This window comes from Manacus candei, unplaced genomic scaffold (assembly GCF_025592945.1).
Source record: "Manacus candei isolate 608988 ecotype Guabito, Panama unplaced genomic scaffold, ASM2559294v1 h1tg000019l, whole genome shotgun sequence".
Taxonomy (NCBI): Eukaryota; Metazoa; Chordata; class Aves; order Passeriformes; family Pipridae; genus Manacus; species Manacus candei.
The window spans coordinates 6,602,700-6,622,766 of NW_026138067.1; the positions used below are offsets into that span (position 1 = coordinate 6,602,700).

Below are 20,067 nucleotides of genomic sequence, written 5' to 3' on the forward strand. Positions count from 1 at the left end.
AAGAGTAAGAGAAAATATTAACCAGTCAAAATGAACATCAGCTTCAGCCTGCCATTCCGTGGTCTGGTTTTCTTATGCTGCAAATCTTTTTACATAGTTTCAAGTTCCTTGCCGTGAAGTGGGGAGAGAAACCACAGTTCCTCTTCTCAACCTTCACCTGTAGGAGTAGCAATATATTGTAGTGCATGGTAGCATTTCATATTATTGCAGACTGTAGTGTTTCATACTTCTGTTTTTTAGTAGCATCTCTTCTATAAACATGTCCATCTTGAAAATCTAATTATTTTTGGAACAATTGCTGTTACCATATGGCATGACACTGTTATTTAGCCTGTGAAAAGCAGTGTGCTGAGCCGTTTCTAGTGTTTCCTTCTGTATTATTAACCATGGCTGACCATTTTTATCAATATTGCTATTATATTTTGTACTTTGATTCCAAACCTTTTCTTATAAAACCAGTCTTGAAATTGACACTGTTTAATAGTAGAAGTCACTTGAGTTGGTTGTCTCTGTGTCTGTAATGAATAACATCCACTTTAACCCCTAGTTTAGGCCTGGATACTTGTACTGCAAGTGTCATGGTTTCCCTCTCTTTTTTCAGAACTCTCTGAGGTGTGACAGTCTCATGTAATGTTTACTGTCTTCTTTCTTTTTGATCCCTATGAAGCAGAAACTAGATGCAGAATTTGTGCTATATTCATTTCTACTCACCTCACTACCAGAAGATGTAAGGAAAAACAGAGGAGGGTACTCAAAGGATCAAGCAGTGAGATATCTGAGTAACTCTTAGACTGTAGTATGTGAGAAAAATTAAATTGTAAGAACACTTGCCTTTTAGTAAGGTGAGAATTTAAAAGGTCATGACAAGTGGCTCTAGTTTTTGAAGGTATAAACATCTAAAAAAATGTAATATCTTTAGAAGAGTTATAATGAAGAGGAATGGATTGAAACCAAAAAGGAACACTTCATTGAACATTAGGAAAAATGCTATAGTGGCTTCTTTTCCATTAAGGAATAATTGTTATAAGGAAGATGTGTAAAAGCAGCATCTTCATCTTCAAAACTGAAATGGGCAAAATATGATAACAGTACCAGAGGTTCAGTTCTGTGTTTCCAGGTCAGCAGTGGCATGGAATGATTTGCTTCCTGCAGACCTAGTTCAGTGGTACCAAATTCACTAAGCATTATTCTTTTATGAATACAGTGTGCAACATTAAGCAAAATACTCCAGTGGATTTTCCATGATTGCTAAACGTACTGTACCATGTGCTTGTGTGTGTATTAAGAATGTCTTGTGAAGAGTGTCAGTGTAGTTTTTCACAAGTTTAACATAGAACACCAGCAGACAGAAGAAATGCAACTATAGCATAAAACCTACAGGGAAGATGGAGTGAAGAGCTTGTCTAACATACAGTCAAACCTTCCAGGACCCAAATGCAGGCAGTGTTGATTGCAGTAATGGATCCATTGGAACTATTGCCTCACTGCTACAAATAGTCTGTGTCTAGTTAAAATCTCACTAGAGCACTTGTTCTTGACTTGATAGTTATGGGAGAATTCAAGGATATTCTTCTTATGTTTGTTGCCTTTATGTCTGTTTGATGCTGCAGTTGGATGTGCTAGTACACTAGAGAGGGCTCTGTCTGGCTCCTGATGAGGTAGTATAAGAAAATGTGCAACATCTCCTGATATTAATACTGAATCATAGAATGCTTGAGGCTGGAAGAGACCTCTAGAAGCCATCTTGTCCAACCCCCTGTTCAGACAGGGTCACTCAGATCAGAGAGATGTGTTAGTAGCTATGGCAAGAGATTTAAAAAAGGGCAATTATTTACTGAAAATACTTTGGCAAATATGATTTTTTTCATTAAGGGGAACTACATTTGGCAAGAAGTCTGTTGGGGAAAAGAGTTTCAATTTATTTTTGTGGATTAGTCCTTTAGTCATATTTTGACATTATTTCATGATAAACAAATAACAGTGTTACATAATTGTCACTGCTCTTATTTGCTTCATAAAATGACATAGTGTGATAGTAGCTAGAAATGTTTTAACATGTTAGTACAGACAAGAAACATTATGATGTAAGAACACTGAGATGTTTCCATAAATATTAAATACTACATGTAAGGATTTAAAATACAAAATGATAAATTCAATACTAAAATTTATTAGCAGTGAATCTGTCATGTAATAGTAAATAAACAAGAATGAAAAGTAGGACTAAGACATATAGAATGACATTCTGATACTTTTTTTTTTACAGTGTCTTCCTATACCAGACCTTTTCAAAATATTTAGCTCCACGGGAAGTTTTTAAAAGTGTATGTTTTGTCACTTAAGGTACTTCTAAATATTTGGAAGCCAATTCCATTTGGAAATCAATATTTCATATTTAGTTTATTAGTTTATTTTTTGTCAGCTTTAGCAATTTAAGATTTTTCAGAGTATTCTGCGAGTTTTGTAAAATGGGATGCTGCAAAGTTATGTAGTTGTATTCGTGGTTGACCTTTGAAGATCTCTGAAGTATGGAGTTTTAATTGTAGAGTGAAACTGTCACTTCCATGAAGGTGCAGGTGTTTACTCCTTAAGTGAGAGAAAATAACAAATAACTCTTCTGGATTTCATTCCTAAGGAAAAAGCTGGCTGAATGAAAACATAAGCCAGTCAAGGATACTTTGATAATTACATTGTAATAATAGTAGAGCTGGTAAACTTTTCAAGTGAGTAAGTTTACTGAGAAGACTCAACCTGGAATAAGATTGGCATATAGAACAAGATATGAGGAAGGTTGAAAGTATAGGTGAAAAAATATTTTCAGAACTCCTATTTTCAATGAAAAAGAAAGAAGGGATGGATTACCAACTCATCATTGCCAAAGCATCCACTGGCCTAATTTGTAGGAGTTGTATTATTCCATAAGTTGGTTCAGCAAAACAACAATCATGATAAGAGGAGAGGAAAATGAATTCTTGTTTTGATTTCATGCTTATTGCTTTGAGATTTGCATAGCCTCATAATAACACTTACCAGCCATCTGGTTTCCAGAGGAATAAAACTTATTTTTTCTTACTGAAAAGGCTAGGACATAACATGCACCATTTAAAAGCTCATTGTCTGGAAATGACATAATGACTTTGTGTTTTCAAATTATTAATTAGTGATTAAGTCAGAAAACCAGCAGGTTATGCCAACTCTAGGGGACGTACAGTGTATTTTGTGCAATCTCACAGTTCCTGTCAGTGAGGAATCAAATTAAAGTAGTTAAAAGGTGAGCAGGAATATTAAAGAACTCCAATGCTTTGCAACATGCACTTCTAGTTTATTTTAAAAGATATAGTTTGCTTATTTATATTTTAGAGTTTATATACATGATCTATAAATGTTTTTATTTTTCAATAAATCCTGTCATATATGTGACCTGTATTATGCTGCCATTATACTACATATTCCTGAGATGTGATGATAGAATCAGAGTTTTTTCATGGTGTCTGTAAGGTGTACATGTTGGTGAAGCACAGGTTAATAGTCCATTATATTTTCAATTAACATAATAAATGCTGTTGTACTGATATTCTTTGAAGAATCTTAAAAACAAACAACAGAATACATTTCACTCTTATGGTGCATCATTGTAAACTACACCAACTGTTACTGTAACTAATCATAATCGACAGTGTAGTGGACAAAATGAGATGGAAATAGCCACAGAAAAGAAACTATGCATTAACATTTCTTTGCAGTGGGGCTTCAGATTTTTCCTTTAACTGTGTCATTGTGGTATGCATCAGTTTAGGTGTGCTGACTTTTTATTGAGGTCTAACCCAAACTGGCACTGAATTCTGTATACAATCTCGGTAGCTTTGATCATGTTACTAGAATTTGAATTTGGACTGTCTTTCAGGGGCTCATTTTTCTGCAGTGTTCTCTGTTTCACTTATATTAGAAAGACGGGGGAAAGAAAAGAAATAGTAATTTGAAGAGAAATAGTAACCTGAGAGAGAAGTCATGAGTTCCCTACCAGTTTTTGGATCTGAAAAGTCCAGGTTCTTTTTTTTTGCTTTTTGATTTAATTGCATGATGATGTACAGAGATGAGAGACTAGTTCCCATCTGAGAAAATGATGAACAGGAATATTCTTCAGCTGCATACAAACTTAGAAAATATTAAATAAACACAAGAAAAAAGACCTCTTAATTTTATATACCAGTATAGTGTGTCTTTGCTGTGTGAGAAAAATGTGAGTATTTTGTCTTGAAACTGGGGTTGTAAAATTACAGTGAGTAATGAGTATGTATTCCTCTGATCCCTTAATGTACTTGATGTGAGGTTCCTCTTTCATCGTAGCTAACATGCTGGCCATTAAATACACTGCAGCAGCATCATTAGTGGCTTCAAAGTGCTCCTACTTGCATCACATTTTTCCCTCCAGCAGGTGAGTGAGAACAGTGATCAGCAAATACCAGTATGTGTCACTCACTGCTCATGTGATTGCCAGTGAAGTCCCGTGTTTGGAGTAAGGGTAGCATTGGAGTTGGAAGCAGAGCGAACTTTTGCTGCCCTCATGGCTCTGAAAAGCTTTCAGCTCCGAGCCTCACTTGTCCATGTCTAAGATAAAATTTGTCCTATTTGGGGTATGGTGTTTGAAACTGCTTTGCTGTAGCAGTATGTGGTGAAGGAGATAGGCTGTAGAGGAAAGTGTCCTGGGTAATAGGCAGTGCGTTACCTACGTGTTTGAGTCTCTGAATGGTGAGGTTAGGACACGAAAAGAAACTCCTCTTACTTACCAGTGTCACAGTTTGCTATGACTGGAGGAAAGGATTCACTGAAAATTTCTGGAACCTGAATCCTCAGAGGATTTCCCTGGACTGTTTAGAGCAGCATACCATCGACCTTATATGAGGACTGGTTGCTGTAGATGTGTCTATTCTCTGTTCTCTTGAGTTAAAAAACCTCCAAACCTTATGGTAGTAAAGTGAAAAGAAAGTCTGAGTATTTTCCTAAAATTGCAGCTTTAAGTTTTATATCCTTTGTTGTAAGATGCAAGATGAGGGATTTTCCTTTATTAGAAAGGTGAATATTAAAACTTAGAATACCTTGCCTATAGAAAAGAATATGAACATGTTAAAAAAAGTTCAAAATATCTTATATATTTTTCTTTTTATATTTCTTTTTATATTTCTTAGATATAAAAATCAATAACTTCTCATAGACATCTGAATCATCAAATAGTTGCATTTTTATTACATAAATGCATATAATTTTATGGAATGTCACAGAATTAAGCCATCTTCTTACACAGTGTAAGAAGATTTAATTTTTTTTTTAAGTCTGTAAGTTTAAACATATCATCATTCTTATCTAGTTGAAACAATTCACTGGAACTGGATAATATTTGCATCGGTGGTAGCTGTGTATTGTGGGGCAAATTATATTGTCAGTATTTCAAATTAGATTTCTAGTAATTTCAAAAATTGTTTTGTAAAAGTTAGCAGAATCATACTGTAAAAAGAACCCCAAACCTGCAAAATATATCATAATTCAGGGAAAAATACTTCAAGGATAACATTTCTGCCCAAGGGAACGGGAAATTTCCCTTCTTAACTCTGTTAAAATTAAGAAAACTACTGATAAATCACCATTGCAAAATTATTCCTAATGTGGAAAGTTATGTAAAAGGATCACTAATTCATCTCTGAGAGCTTTATGTCCAATGTCCTGTTTGCTTTTCAGGCTTTAGTTAAAAATTCCCTTCAGAAAGGTTGATGCACTGTGGTACTCTGGTGGTTCTCTGTTGCTGCTGAAATTTAGTAGGGTGTTGAGTCACAATACTGGTCACCTCTGTCCTTCTCTTTCTCCTCTTGTATCACCAGAAATACCCAGAACAACATCTGCTGTGGAGCATCTGCTGTGAAGCTGTTACGAGCGTAGGTAGAATTAAGACGTGTTTTGGCATGAGCCCCTACTTGAAAACTGAGGTCTGATACTTAACTGCAAAGGTCTTGCAGCTCATGTTCTGTGCACACTTGCATATTATTTTTTAAAATTAATGTCTCCCTAACCATTTTCTTGATGGTCACTTTTTCATCATTTCACCTTTATTGATTGGAAATATTCTGGCCTTGGCTCTAAGAGCAGACTGACCATAGGCACTGTCAGTTTTGTTGTGGCCCCTAGCATAATGGTAAGAGAAAAAAAGACAAGGGGATAAATGAAAGTGAAGTTCAAAATTAGTGGAACATTTAAAGGTCTTTGAAAAGTTTATATACAAGCACGGTTAATGTTGTCATGCACAGAAGTGCCAAAAGACCTAGCAGTGAAGAATATTAATCTACTTTATTAAAATCAAAGTGTTCGTATTTTTTTCCATAAAGAAATAATTTGAATAAAATTTGACCCTTTTTACAATAGTCTGTGGGTCAAATTGAACCTACTATTAAAATTCTCTAATATCTTTCTTGTATTACCATTTCAAAACTCAATTTAAATATTCACAGAGCTCTTTTTTTAATAAACTTAACAAAATTCAGGTAATTTCCTTCAACTTTCTTGATTGAAGGAAGGCAGTAGGTACAGATACAAAAAGATGTACAGCTACGAGCAAAACCTGAAATCAATTATATATAAGAAATAACATAACACATGGAAAGAAATTAATCAAAAGAAAAAATTTCTGCTATATGATTTTCTTGGTCTACTACCTGCAGGCAAGGAACATAAATGAAAAAAAAAATCAGCATTCTTCTTGCAGATAAGGGGAAAATTAATAAAAATGTTTCCTTCCTACCAGATCCCCTGATGCAACTTACGTTAAAAGTGAATGGCTGCAGGAAGAACTTAGGTGTTTAAAAATAACTCCTTTTTTTAATTTTTTTTTTCTACAGAATTATACTTTTGTGCTTTTTTTTTGTTGTTAAGCTCAGTTATATCAGGTTGGTATAGATTTATAGTGTCCTTAAGAGCATTTCTTCTCCATTCTTTCTTGTAAGTTCATCATGGAATCATGCTCGTAAAGTTTCTCCCAGTTTGAAAGTGAGAAATGGTTCATTCTGCTTGGGTGCCACAATGAAGATGTAAGGAGTTGCTCACAAATTGAAGGAATCTGGACAAAACTTATGAAGTTCAGACAATTTGCATAACAGCCTGGAGAGGTTCAGTGTGCACAGACAGCATTGCTCTAGAGTAGAGCTCAAAACAGAATAGGAATGACAGAAATAACTTAGTTAGGCTAAATAGAAAACTCAAGGGACTGATGAGGGAAGCATTTCAGCAAAAGTGGGAGTGCTTTGTTTGACAAATATTGACCTTAAGAAATTATTTAAGTGGTTTTTTTCTAAACTGATTTCCCAGTTGCTCTTCAGTTACCTACTGCCAGTAGCTTAATTTTAAAGCTATTCCTGCAGTGGTCAGTTTGTCAAGATTAGGTATAACCCTTTAATGTCTATCATAAGAATCTTTAGGCTCTTCTCTTGCCCTTTTTCTCTCTGTTCTCAGGGAATTATGTGATTAAACAACTTGCAGTTCTCAAAAGGAGGGAGAGACAATATTTTTTACTATGAAAATTGAATATTTGGATCTCTATTAACCAAAAGTCACAAGGGAAAAGTAGCATGGACACACATGGTGTCAGGTTGTTGGGGGAGCAACTAGTTCAACAGAAGAATTTCTATTGCCATTTTCCTTTATTATCATATATGATATTAGCTGCAGACTTGTGTACTTCCATTTGTCTGATTTATCTAGTTACTTCTAGTTGGAAGTTCTCCTTCTCAGGAGAGTATGGATCATCTGAGGATTAGTCCTCACAGTATCTGGCAGTCCTTGTCCTTGACAGAAATTGAAAATTTATTCTGATTGCTACAGGATATATTTATCTCCCTTATTATATCAGTCCATATCTTGACCATGGTTGAACATGTAGGGTCTGAAATATCTGAGCAGGGGCATTTTAAAAAATTTTACGAAACCCAAGAAATCCAGATTCTCAACAAGGAACTTGGTAGTATATTTTAGGTAGTGTCTTGCAAAAATTTCTTCCTCAAAAGAAGAAGCTGGATTGTTTCTGTTGGGGTTGTTCAGATCACTGTTAAACTTGTCTCCAGGCTTTTGTAAAAGCAAAGTCATTGGAGACAACCACTCCTTTGAGTTAACTGGAATGGAAGTCTCTGGGAAGTCTTGTATGAAAACTTCTCAAAAGGAAGAGAACTCTGAACTACTGTATAGTGTCTTCTCTGCCATTGCCATATTTAAAATTAGATAAATTGAGCCCTCTATTGTATTTTTAGTGTTCCTGACTGAATTTTTAGGAAAAACCTTCCCAGCAATGTGAATTAATAGAATTCACAGCTAATTTTCTTATGTAATTGTTTGTACTTAGAAGAAAATGTTCTTGTTGAAGCAGGAGACAAATGGATTGATTTTTCTGAAGCTTTTCCCTCTGTAATCAGAAAGCATCACATACCTAGGTCTTACCATAAGCTAAGGATAATCTGTGTGTGGCAGCATGTTTTCTTAGAAAATACCGAATGGATCCCACAGAACATGCAAAATGTCTGATGTAGATCCGAGGAATTTCAGGCCTCTGATTTATCACAGTTGTTGCTATTTAATGCTACTACTTCTAATTATACTCATTAACCTCTCCCCAGCCACTCACTGTCAAACATTGTGGGCTTTCTGAAGCATTCTTAATTTGTTAAGAGCACTGATTTATGCTGCTGCTCTGGGAATGTAGGAGAATATTGGTGGGTGAGAGGAAACTAACCACTTCACATTTTCATGAGATAATTATTTCAATGATACTTCCCTGCCATAGGATACATTCATTTTAAGTGCAAAACACTGGACAGGAAAGCATATAAGCAGGTGCTTAATTTGAGCGTGTATTTAAGTGGTTTCATTAGGGAGAAGTCTGATGAATTTGACTGTGAGAAATTATTACAGAACTTACTCAGTTCAATGTTATTGAATTTCAATTATTTCATTACAGTTATAGTACCATAAAACTGGAGTCAAGCATTGATGTATCAGAACTAAGGCACTCAAGGGGTCCAATGCTCAAATTTGTGTTCAGAGTGTTTATTGTAACAAAGGCATCTGTTGTTAAGTTAATGCAAATCTTTTTTGGTGGTATATTCTCACGCTTTTACATTCTGTTAAAATTCTTACAGTGTTTGTTCTGTTTTGCTAAAGTAGCCTGTCTTTTCAAGTGCTGAGGTAGGATCTGTTACTCTCTGTGTAAAGATTGTCACTTAACTAACTATCTTTGTGTACTTGCATCTATATGCCTGCATTTATATTACAGTATATGATATTTCAGGAATATTTATTTAGCATTTAATACATTAATACTGCTAAAAAATACATCCTTGAGTGTCTGTAAATCTAGTACAAATTAGGGAGCACAGTTCAGATTTCTCCACACTGTGCTGGCAAGTGGCCTCAATCAGAAGTAATTTTCTCCATGAAGGCACATGCAGCTCACTCGTCAGCCACTCCTCAGTAGATACAGTTATTTGTATGAAATTATATGTGGCAGTTTTTCGAAGTGGACTACGGTGTCCACTAAGCCATACAGATTTTTGCCACATTGACTCCATCTTTGCTGTCAATAATTGTACTGGTTTTTTACTGCCTCTTGTTTATCTGTGCTATTTGCGAAAAAATTTGAGATCTGTGTTTATATCAATAAATATTTGTGTATTGAAGCAAGTACCAAGCGAGTTAGTAAATTACTCAGCCCCTCAAAATCTTCTGTTTTGTACAAGTATTTGCTTGTTTTATAAAGGAACTAGTTTTTTCAGGGCTTCATGCAAAATTCAGAATGAATCAAAGGAGACTTAATTTGCCTTCAGTACCCTTATTTAAGATTGGGAATAGAGATTTTACCTGGTGTGATTGGAAATTCTTAACTGTTTGTCATGGATCTGAAGCATTTCAACTCTCCTTAGATTACATCACATGCTTTTACAAACTGCTAATAGGAGAAGAATTGCTGAAATGAGAAGACAAACATCTAGCCTATCTCTGCAATTAACTATTCATCTAAATTCCTTAACTGCTTAAGTGTGAAATTTTACTGTTTTAATTACTGAAGAGTCTAGTCATATGTCAGAGCTGTTTACTGTCAGATCACTTATGTTGCTGCTCTGGGAATGTGACAGATGAATTTCAGTAGTAGAAATTTTTGGATTTGCATTGCTATGTCATTGTGGTCGTTGTACAGTCACACTTAATCAGCAGTTATTGAAAAGGATTTTTCATCAGAACGGGATAGAACCTTAACTCTGGTCCAGCTGAAATAAAAGCAGACGTAGTACATTTTGTGCCACAGGTACTTAATAACATGATTAGTATAAGTAATGGGTGTAATACTATTAAATTAAATCAACAATTTAAAATAAATGCAGAAAGAAAAGTGTGGTACTAAAGTAACTGATTAACCTGTATTCTGACTGTTGAAGGTAATATATCAACATAATAACAACTGTGGGAAAAAAAGCATTATCAGAGAAAACAGTTGAAAGAAACTCTCTTCTTTTTAAAGACTTATTTATTTTTGTCTATATGACTCTGTATTTTTAAGTATTTTAAATCAAGGAAGAAGTTACATAGCTTTTGTGCAGATTGTTCCCTAGATAGAGGAGCTAGTAAACTTTGAAACTTTTTTGAAACTTTTTGAACCAGATAAATTCTTAGTTCTCTAGCTGACTTGATTTAGCTCTTACTTGATTTACCTCTTACCAGTAAGAGGTTTTTGGAAGCACCTAACCAAATTAGGCAAACATAAGCATGCATAGTTTATGTGTTTGCATTTGTCAAGAATATGCAGTTCCACGTAATCTTTATTTTGAGATTCTGAAAATTTATTTTTTTTAATTGTCTGTTTATGTGCAAGTAATTATATGAACTAGTCAAGAATAGGGAATTTAATCTATTTATACTTCCTAGTTAGTGGCTTTGGATTTTACTGTTTTCTTTAACCCACTGTGTGTTTGAGTGATAATTAAAAATGGCCACAGAAATTAGGCATTGATTTTGAGTTCCCATGAAACGAGCAACTGAGAAGTACTTAATTTTGACCTTATTCACCTGGGTTGGTCTTACTCATGTTGAACAATGCCTTACTCTTTAGTTAAAGTTATCAGTTTATAGCTCTCGGTATGAGCTGAATGTATTTGAACATTTTAAAAATGAAAGACGGCTCAACGTGCATAAGACAGAATTTGTCCCAAGGATCAAGTTCTATTTGGGTGAATTAGACAATGCAGCAGCTGTCTGAAACCTAGAGAAATAATTTATGCACAGATCCTTCAGTTTCAACAAAAGTCATGCTGGTGTTTGAAGCGCAACCTCTGATGTCAGCCCCTGAGGTGAGGTGTTATGTAAAGCTCTGATGTGTGCCCACGTGTGCACTCCTGGATAAACAGCACTGGGGTTTGTGTTCGGGCTGGCACACACAAGGCAAAGCCCACTGTAGATGCACTCTCTGATCTCCTTTGGATGTGACAGCATTTACGTTTCTGCTTGCAAATGCTTGGACAGGTAACTTTAGGAAATGTTACATGCCTGTTCATACATAGGATGTATCTGCAGTGACATTAGTCAAGATTTTTTTAGTCTGAAAGTCATTTAAAAAATAAAGTCCCAAGCCACAGAATGACAGGAGTTTGAACTGGCTCTGTGGATTTGGCATGTGCATTGTATTTCTTCTGCCTTCTTGGAAAGGGTGTCAACGTAAATCATAAGTTGTGTTTCCATGAGTGCTGCAAATGAAAGCATACCAACTGTATTTCTGTTCTTTTCCTAATTAACATACAGTGATGGTTAGCTTGCTGATTGCTTACTGGTGACCTGATGAAATAAACTGGTTAACATCTAGAAACAGACCTAAATGTCATGTACACATGCCAATTGGATTACTTGCAGATAAATTGCTTTTGCTGTATTTTGCAAGACACATTGAAAAAGTCAAATGACAAAGAACCAGTCATGCAACAGGAAATCGACTTTCACTGAAATGTTGGCTGAAGTTTAAATTTTTCCCCCAAATTTAAAATATTTGGAAAATTTGTTAAAGGCATATAGCTTCATTTGAAATGATGCAAAATATGGTACTTATCCATCTTTATATGTGGCAAAAATTTACATTTCCCTAAAATACCATATTATTTGTTTCATTGTGTTTTTCCTTCCTAGTTTATTTATCCAAATGTTACTAGGAGAGCCCACCAATAAATGACTCTACAGACAATGTCACATTATAATAATATTGTGAAATCTTAACAGTATTTCTGATAATTTGTGCAGAACCCCTTGTGCTTTCATTTCTGCCATGAACCTGGACACACGTGAGGTGCCTGGGCTGCCCATGTTCAGCTGCAGCGCACTGCTCCAGCGTGTGCTTTGTTCTCTCTCCCGTACAGTGCGATAGCCACTCTCTGTTCCCTGTGCATAGGCAGTTGCTGGATTTTTTCCCAGCGTGGCTGGAAGGTGCAATTAACAGTAATGGATACTTTGATAGTGAGAATCTTTATTTCTTCAGCCATAATAATAGCCCCTTACTTTAGGAGCTATATTGTTGAATGACAGCTAGTGTTGGCGAGTGTGTGACCACAAAAGTGGGTTCATTTGGTCAGATTCTCAGCTGGCACAGAGAGTCATATTTCCATGAAAGATAGTAAGCTATATTAATTTATGGAATCCCAGCTGGGAATCTCAATCAATTTCAATAAAAAGTAACCATCATATTCCTCTGAAGCAAGAATTACACAACCTAGCCTAAAGTGAATTTTGCTGTTTTAATAAATGTAGGTAGTCACTGGTTTGTAATAAATTACATAAAATTAGACTGTAGTCAATATTTGATTTCTTTAAAAATTTATTCCTTCCTTTTCATTGAACACAACACAATCATTTATGTATTGTATCTCAGCATGATAGATTATATAGGAATAGTGTATTTAATATTGTAAAACTATCATATAAATAAAAATCACATTTTTTTTCATTAGCTAGCTTGCTTTCATTTTGAAGAAGAAATACTCAGTCAATTATAAATGAGGCTGTGCTTTCATTGGAGAGTGAAATATGTAATGTTTTCAAGCCTCAACCATGTATAATGAAATCTCTCCTTTGAAATCCAGTCTTAAGATGGATTTTGAAACATACTGACATTTAATAAAATCTTAGTTAAATTAAAACATGTTCAGTTATTTCAAATCTCTATTTAAATCTAGGGTAAAATTCTACACCCTGCACAAGAGATGTCTTTAGCAAATAGTTACTATTAACCAATGATTTTGAAGTGTGTGTGTATAAGAAAGAAGAAATTTTAATTTTTGAGTACATTCCAATCAGTAACCAGGGTGTTTTGTGTTATATGTCTGTCTGGCACTGGCTCTTTGAGAGGATCTGTAGCAATACTATGTCTAGGTAATTAGAAGAAAAGTCAAAGACCTCAGGCTGCCCTTTCAAATTCAAACTCATACCCTGCATCTGTAACTGGTTTATGTTTCTGTAGCCCTTGGCTGGTAGTTTACCACAACATTTGTTTGCCCTCTGTGAAATGAGTGGATAGTCTGTCTGAGTCCTGTCCATTGGCTGGGAGTCCGCTAAAGAGTCTGGCAAATAAATGATTACAGATACCATCGGGGGGCTGCTTGAAGCAAAAGCAGAATAAACTGAAGTTTGTGCTCTTAATACCTTTGTAATAATTCACTGTTGTCAGTATTTTTAATTTGATTAACAAAGCCTGTAAAAGGAACATTTTAAGTAGTGTAATTCAGCATCAAAAACAATCACTAACAAACAAGAGAAGGCTCTTCACTGTTTATGTGGTTTTGCAAATATAGCTTTGATTTCCGCTCTTAAAACTGTCTGTGTTTTAGTACTAGAGCCCAATGAATAATGAAAACCCCCTATGTGTGAGTATTATTAATACATATTATTAATGACATTTTGCATATTCTGGTTTGAAGTCATCAGGAAAAGTCACTTTCAATTTCAATTTCCATAAAATGTTATTCGTCCAATTCTAATAAATGCTGAACACTGCCGTGGAAGGAAAACCTAGCTAAAGAACTCCAGTTATAAGTTCACTAAGGTTTTATTTCACGTTGTCCTTTTAGATGGTTTTGCCACAGTGTTCCTGGTTCTTTTTAAAGGGCCCCTTGAAGATGCCACTGAGGATGAAGAAGAAGAGTGCCTGTCTGAGGAAAATGATACTATCTCGAAAGAAGACTTTCCATTGGAGGAAAGCTTTTCTGCAGAGTTTGAGCCTGAAAATCTGAGCTGTGAAGAAGTGGAATTCTTTTGTAATAAAGGTAATCATTGTAACCAACCTCTCAAGAGAATACTGGCCAAACTGTGTCCAACTGGTCAAAAAGATTTTTTGGTTTATAATCTACAAAAAACCCTATTAATATAGTACCTTAATGGGGAAAAGAGTCACTCATAGAGTTAAGTCTGGTAAGAGGTAAATATTTAAGTGTGTTGAAAGACGCTTTTCAGGGATGTGAATTGTCTTGCCTTTAACGTTTTCCTCCAAGTGTTATTTTCTCCATATTTAACTGTAGAGAACAGGCCTCAGAAGTCAATTATCAGCAGATCCGAAGCTAGCAATGCAGCATGTCTGTTCATTGCTTAGGAACAGTGCTCTGCCTAGGAAACATTGCTAGAAAAACAGATTGTGTCTGTAGATTCTAGGATTAAAATAGAGCTTATTATAGAATTTATTATGTATGTAGAAAACTAGTGATTTGTGAAAGGATAACTTTTGAAGTTGCAGATACCTTTTTGGTGCATTTGTTACTTGCAAATTATTGAAGATAGAGGTATTTTAGCATAAGTCACACCAATTCATTCTTACCCAGTGTTCAGTCTGCAAGGTTGTGCTTGCGGCTGACAGGAAAAACTCACTGCTGTGTGCTGTTATTTCAAGCATTGAATTAACCTTCTTCCTGTCAGATTTCCACTTGATTACTTTGTTGTTTGTCTTCTGCAGGTAAGGATGCCTATCAAATAGCTGGAGTTGTGGTGGTGGTGTTCTTCTGTTAGTCCACTAATCCCTCAGGCATTTGGATATTGATGATTTCTCTTTCTGTTCTTTCCCAGATATTGACATATGTTTTTTCATGATAGCTTGATATGCTTCTGGTTTTGTATTATTTTCATCTGTTTTGGACAAAGTCGAATAAATCTATTGGAAGAGTCAAGTGTTCTGACTGCAGAATATTAGTTCTTTCTACAGAGTCTTCAGTCATCAGTGGGGAAGGCATGACGATGTGTTTTCTACATGTCCTCTATGTAGCTTACATACTTTCAACAAAATAATTTTGTTCTCTGCTACAGGTTCTTGATACTTAGTAAATCAACCTAAGAGGTCAAAACAGTCTAATCAATAGTTTAGAGTTCAGTTGCTACAAATCTTACTGTGAGGAGAGAACAGATTATGGACAGAAACGCTTTACAAACAGAGAATTTAATACTGTTATAACTGTGATGTGAACAAGTATTACAATTACTTCGTGTTCACTTGTTCACATGCCTTTCAGACACCACTTTCCTTAGCTGGAAAAAAGTACTGGTCCTACTCTTGGCATTAATAAATAAATATTTAAACCACCATGTGCATAATTGTTATATTGGCGTCTCTTGAATTCCTTCTGTCAGCAGTGGAAGACTATACACTACTGTCAGTTCATACCATATCGGTTTGATTTAGTTACTTCTCTGTACTTCTCACTACATTTCCAGGGCCCACCAATGGAAAGCACTATGGTTTTGGGTGAAATAAAGAAAAAAATGTGATTTTTGTTTTTAATAGCAATCAATATTGCAAATTCATGTTGAATTTCAAGTTATCTGGATCTTTCCTTTAATACACACATCTTTCAGGGAAAGCACCGAATCCAGGCCATTGTACTAAAGAAGATCAGGAATCAAAGGGGAATACACTTAAATCTGAATCTTGATTATTATATGTTTTATTAAGAACATCTGCTGATTCTTCAAGCTGAATGCCTTCTGACTTCTCAGCAGTCCTTTTTCCAAGTGTGCTGTAGTTAGAAAAGAATCTTAAGCCTCTCCAGTGCAACTGCTACAGAAGAAAAGTTGAAAAGGAAATTTCTAAGGATCAAGGGGCACATAAAACCGCTAATCTACCTCCAGCAGAGGCAGTGTGATAGAAAGTCCCACTTTGGAGCAAGTTGAGAATATCCCTGGAAAAGGATGGAATGGGAGAGAGTAGAGGTGTGCTGGTTTTTATTAATGTCTCAGCTTCTGTTGAGTGTCCTGCTTCTTCAGGGATACATCTTAAAGTGTCATTACCATGAGGTCACCTATGTTTTCCATTATAGGTTCTAGAAAGTAAAGGTATTTTCTTAGATATAGGTATTATCTGTCCTCTTTCCCTCCTCCGGGGTTTCTTCCCAGCTGACTCTGAAAAAGAGGACAAATGAGTAGTGGGGCTTCCTGCAAGAATCAAGAGGCATGGGGAACAAGTGGCACAGCTGTTGGGGAGGAGCTGTTTGTGAGGCTCCATCCATGGTATCCTTTTTGTACTTAGCCAGCTATATAAATTCAATTATCACCTAAAACCAGAGGCTTTTAACTATCCAGACTAGGTACAGAAGGCAAAAATTTACTGAACTCACGATTCTTTCAGAGGAATGAAAGTAGAGGACGTACAGGTTCACAACTTGGTAACTTTGGCTTTTTGACTGAAGAGATTTTCCTGTCAAACTGTGCCTGATTGTATTATAAGCAGAGAGCAGTCTCTTACTCTCTAAATTGCAAACAGCTAACCTTTATAAAGCCATACTTGTCATTCCCACCTTATTAATTTGGGTTTGTGAGATAGATTCAGCAGAATAGTTGCCAGAATTAGAAAGTGGAGGCGAAAGCCTTGGCAAAGTGTGAAGCAAATTAATCACATTGATTGAGCTACATGTCATTTTACAACTGTTCTCAGGTTTCAGAATTTTGACTTTTGGCTATTACTTTTTTCTTCTCCTTTTGCTCATTAATGGCTTTTGCAACAAGGAATCTGGAAAATTTCTCCTCTTCCACACTTCTGCCACACCACAAATCCACAATTAACTTTGCTGTATTCCTATGTAGTCCTCCTTTACACTCAAATGTGAAGAAGTGAAGAATTTTAAGGCATATAAATATTCCAAACTAGAATGGAAATTACTGACCTACTATTTGCCAAGGATTGTTTTAAGCTTCCAGCTCTATTTTTTTTTAACCTTTTGGATGAAGAAGAGCCTCATAATAGATGGAACTTAAATTTGATTTGTTTGCAATTTTGACAGTGAGATTAGGGGAAAAGGAATATTTTGGAAGTAGCAATAGTAACAACACAGTCATAGTGTTCTTGTACTACAAAGTTGCACTGGTCTGTATCTTTGGAGTAGAAACAAAAAATTTACTAGAGGGTAGCCTTGGTGATAGTGCATTACATTTTTTCAGTTTGAAAACCGCCTTTGAAATCTGCTGTTTATGCTTAGTTACTACAAATTGATGTACTGCCAATAAAGAGAGTATCTGATGATGCTGTTCACACAAAGCCTGAAATCTCCCTTACTGATTTTTTTTTTTTAATGTCCAGATAGTGAGTATCTGGAATCAGAGTCTGTATCAGATTAAGATTAATTTAGATTAAATTCAGATCTAGAAGATTTATTAGATAAATGCCAGTATTTAAACATTCTGAATAAGGAGAAAGTAGCCTGTCTTCCATGCAGAGAAGTGATAGACTAGATGGCTGAAAACCTACTTTGGAAGCTAGGAGATAGTACATACAGATTAAATTTTGTCTGTTATAGGTTGGAATAAGAAAACGAAGTAATGCTAACAGAGACAAGAGAAGAAGTGAGCTGGAGGCATGATAGGGCTAATAATTTCAGAAGGGCAGATAGAAGGAGGGGGCACGAATGGCAGAACAATGCAAAGGCCAAGCTGAAGGTGATGGGATGAAAAGCAAAGTACTAAATCAAGCTCATCTGAGATGTGAAGTAGTTTATCTTCGGTTTTGTAGTCACTGATTGCTGTCATCGTACCTAGATACCCTCAGGAAAAATAAAAAAGTACTCTGGTCTGTTTGCCGTATGGTGGTGACACCTTTTCCTCTCTGTAAAGAGCAAGGAGAGTAGGAGCCATGGCTAATTCATAGGGGTGGCAACTGGCTAAACAAATTATAGTACCTAGGAGATGTGTTCAATGAGGGATTAACTTTCAAAGGAAGAGTTATCTTGAGCAATGAAAGAGATCACTTGAAATTAGTAGATAGTTAAATAGCTGTGTTCAGAGAAGGAAAGAGGCAGGAGAAGAAAATAGAGGAGGTCTATAATCAAGAGAGAAAATGGGGGACTTTTGCCAGGAGAAAGAGGCAAATGAAGGAGCATACATATCTGATAATTAGAGAGGGAGGGCGCGTCCATTTCTTGCTGCCATGCTTCCCAGGACAATTTTGTCAGATTCTCCTGTTCTTTGCTTATAGCATGGCTGTTGCTCTTGGTCCTCCTGTAGGCTTTCCATGGTACTTCATCATGAGACAGCGTTAGCACCAGCCCTCAGTGGAAGGAGATTCAGTGGCCTTAACACTACTGGTGGTAGATTGGAAAGCAAGCAACTCTTGCTTCCCAATACCAGCTGTTCTTCAGTTGGTGACGTAGGAAGATACGGGGGATACATGAGGTGGGATGGAGACTGATTGTTTCATGATGCAGTGCTTTTAGAATCCCTAGCATGAATGCTAGGTATGCCTGTAGTGATGTATGTCTGTAGCCAGCTGATATGTGGTTGCAGTTCCTGATACATTGGTTATGTTTATTTGTGAGTGAAGAGGGGGATAAGGGGAATCCAGTGCAGTCTAAAACTCATATACAGTTTTAAGTCAGCAAGAAGAGGACTCCAGGAATTTATGGCCTGCATATTGGGTGCATACCTGCTTCTGTATTCTTGTATTCTTCTTGGGCACGAGGCAGTGAGCTCAGAACCTGAACCAAGTTTTCTGCTCATGTACAGTATTTTGTCACTAGCCTGCCAAAGCAGCTTAGGACTAGAATTTTTTATGTTAAACCATGTGACCTGATTGTGCAGCCAGGCTTGAGATTCAGGGAAACAGCTGCAGTGTGATTCCTCATATAAGAAAGCATATACAAAGCTAAGTTCGTCCGTGTATTAATCTTTCCCTTCATACTTCATGTGCAAAGCTATCATGCTATCATCTATAATACCAGCCAAACTCTTAACACCCTGAAAATGATTTCTCTGTGTCCCTTTTTCCTCTGGAGTATGACTTTGTGTCTGTGTGTATGGCTGTGTGCATCTGTGTAAATATTCTTTGCTTCTTTCATGTTAGACATGTAATGACTAACAATATGCTTGCTATTTTCTGTTTCTGGGTCAAAAAGTAGATTTATGCTTTTTTTTTTTTTGCTTGCCTTTTTTTTTGTTGTTGTTGTTCCTTTTTATAGCCAGAAACCTCTTAATCAATAATGTTTCTTTCCTTTTCAGTAATGGATTTCATGACAAATTTCTAACTCTTTTGCTATAGCAAGTGGAGGTAGGATCAGTACATGGCAGCTATACCATAATCACTTTGAACTCAATAAGGAGATCTTTACAGGCAACTTTGTTCTTATTTCTTAACGGGATTAAGAAGCTCAGCTCTTTAAATTCTTGCATATAACACTGACATTTCCAGGGTGTGTTTGGACCAAGGAGTTCAAAGAGAAGGAATAAAAAAGAAAAACCAATATGACTTTGTTTTTTACCTTGCTGCAGGAACTGTTTGTGCAAATCGCCTATAAGCTTATTGACCTGAATCTTTGACTCCTTGTTTTCTCTGGATTTGGCTGGAGTGTAGACACTGATAGAGCACTGATAGAGGTGATTGCACAGCCCTCGGCTTTGCTTGGCACCAGACACACTCCCTCCCTTTGCCTGACATTATCTTTCCCTGGCAATACTTCTGTTCTCCTGGAGCTCATATTCCTTTAAGTTTTTTATATTTATTTTAATTCATTGCATTTTCTTCATGTAGGCTTTCTAACTAAA

The 20,067-nt window shown here is 36.0% G+C and overlaps 1 protein-coding gene across 2 annotated transcripts in view; it reads left to right on the forward strand.

Moving 5' to 3' along the window:
• Window positions 1-20,067, forward strand: part of ZFPM2 (zinc finger protein, FOG family member 2) — a 306,310-nt gene that overhangs the window by 46,866 nt on the left and 239,377 nt on the right. Inside the window, exon 2 of one of the 2 annotated variants that reach the window (XM_051785155.1) lies at window positions 14,166-14,324. The exons of the other annotated variant lie outside the window; for it this stretch is intronic. Coding sequence (XP_051641115.1) covers window positions 14,166-14,324 — 159 coding nt within the window. The remainder of the gene's footprint in view (window positions 1-14,165; window positions 14,325-20,067) is intronic. 2 annotated transcript variants of the gene reach the window in all.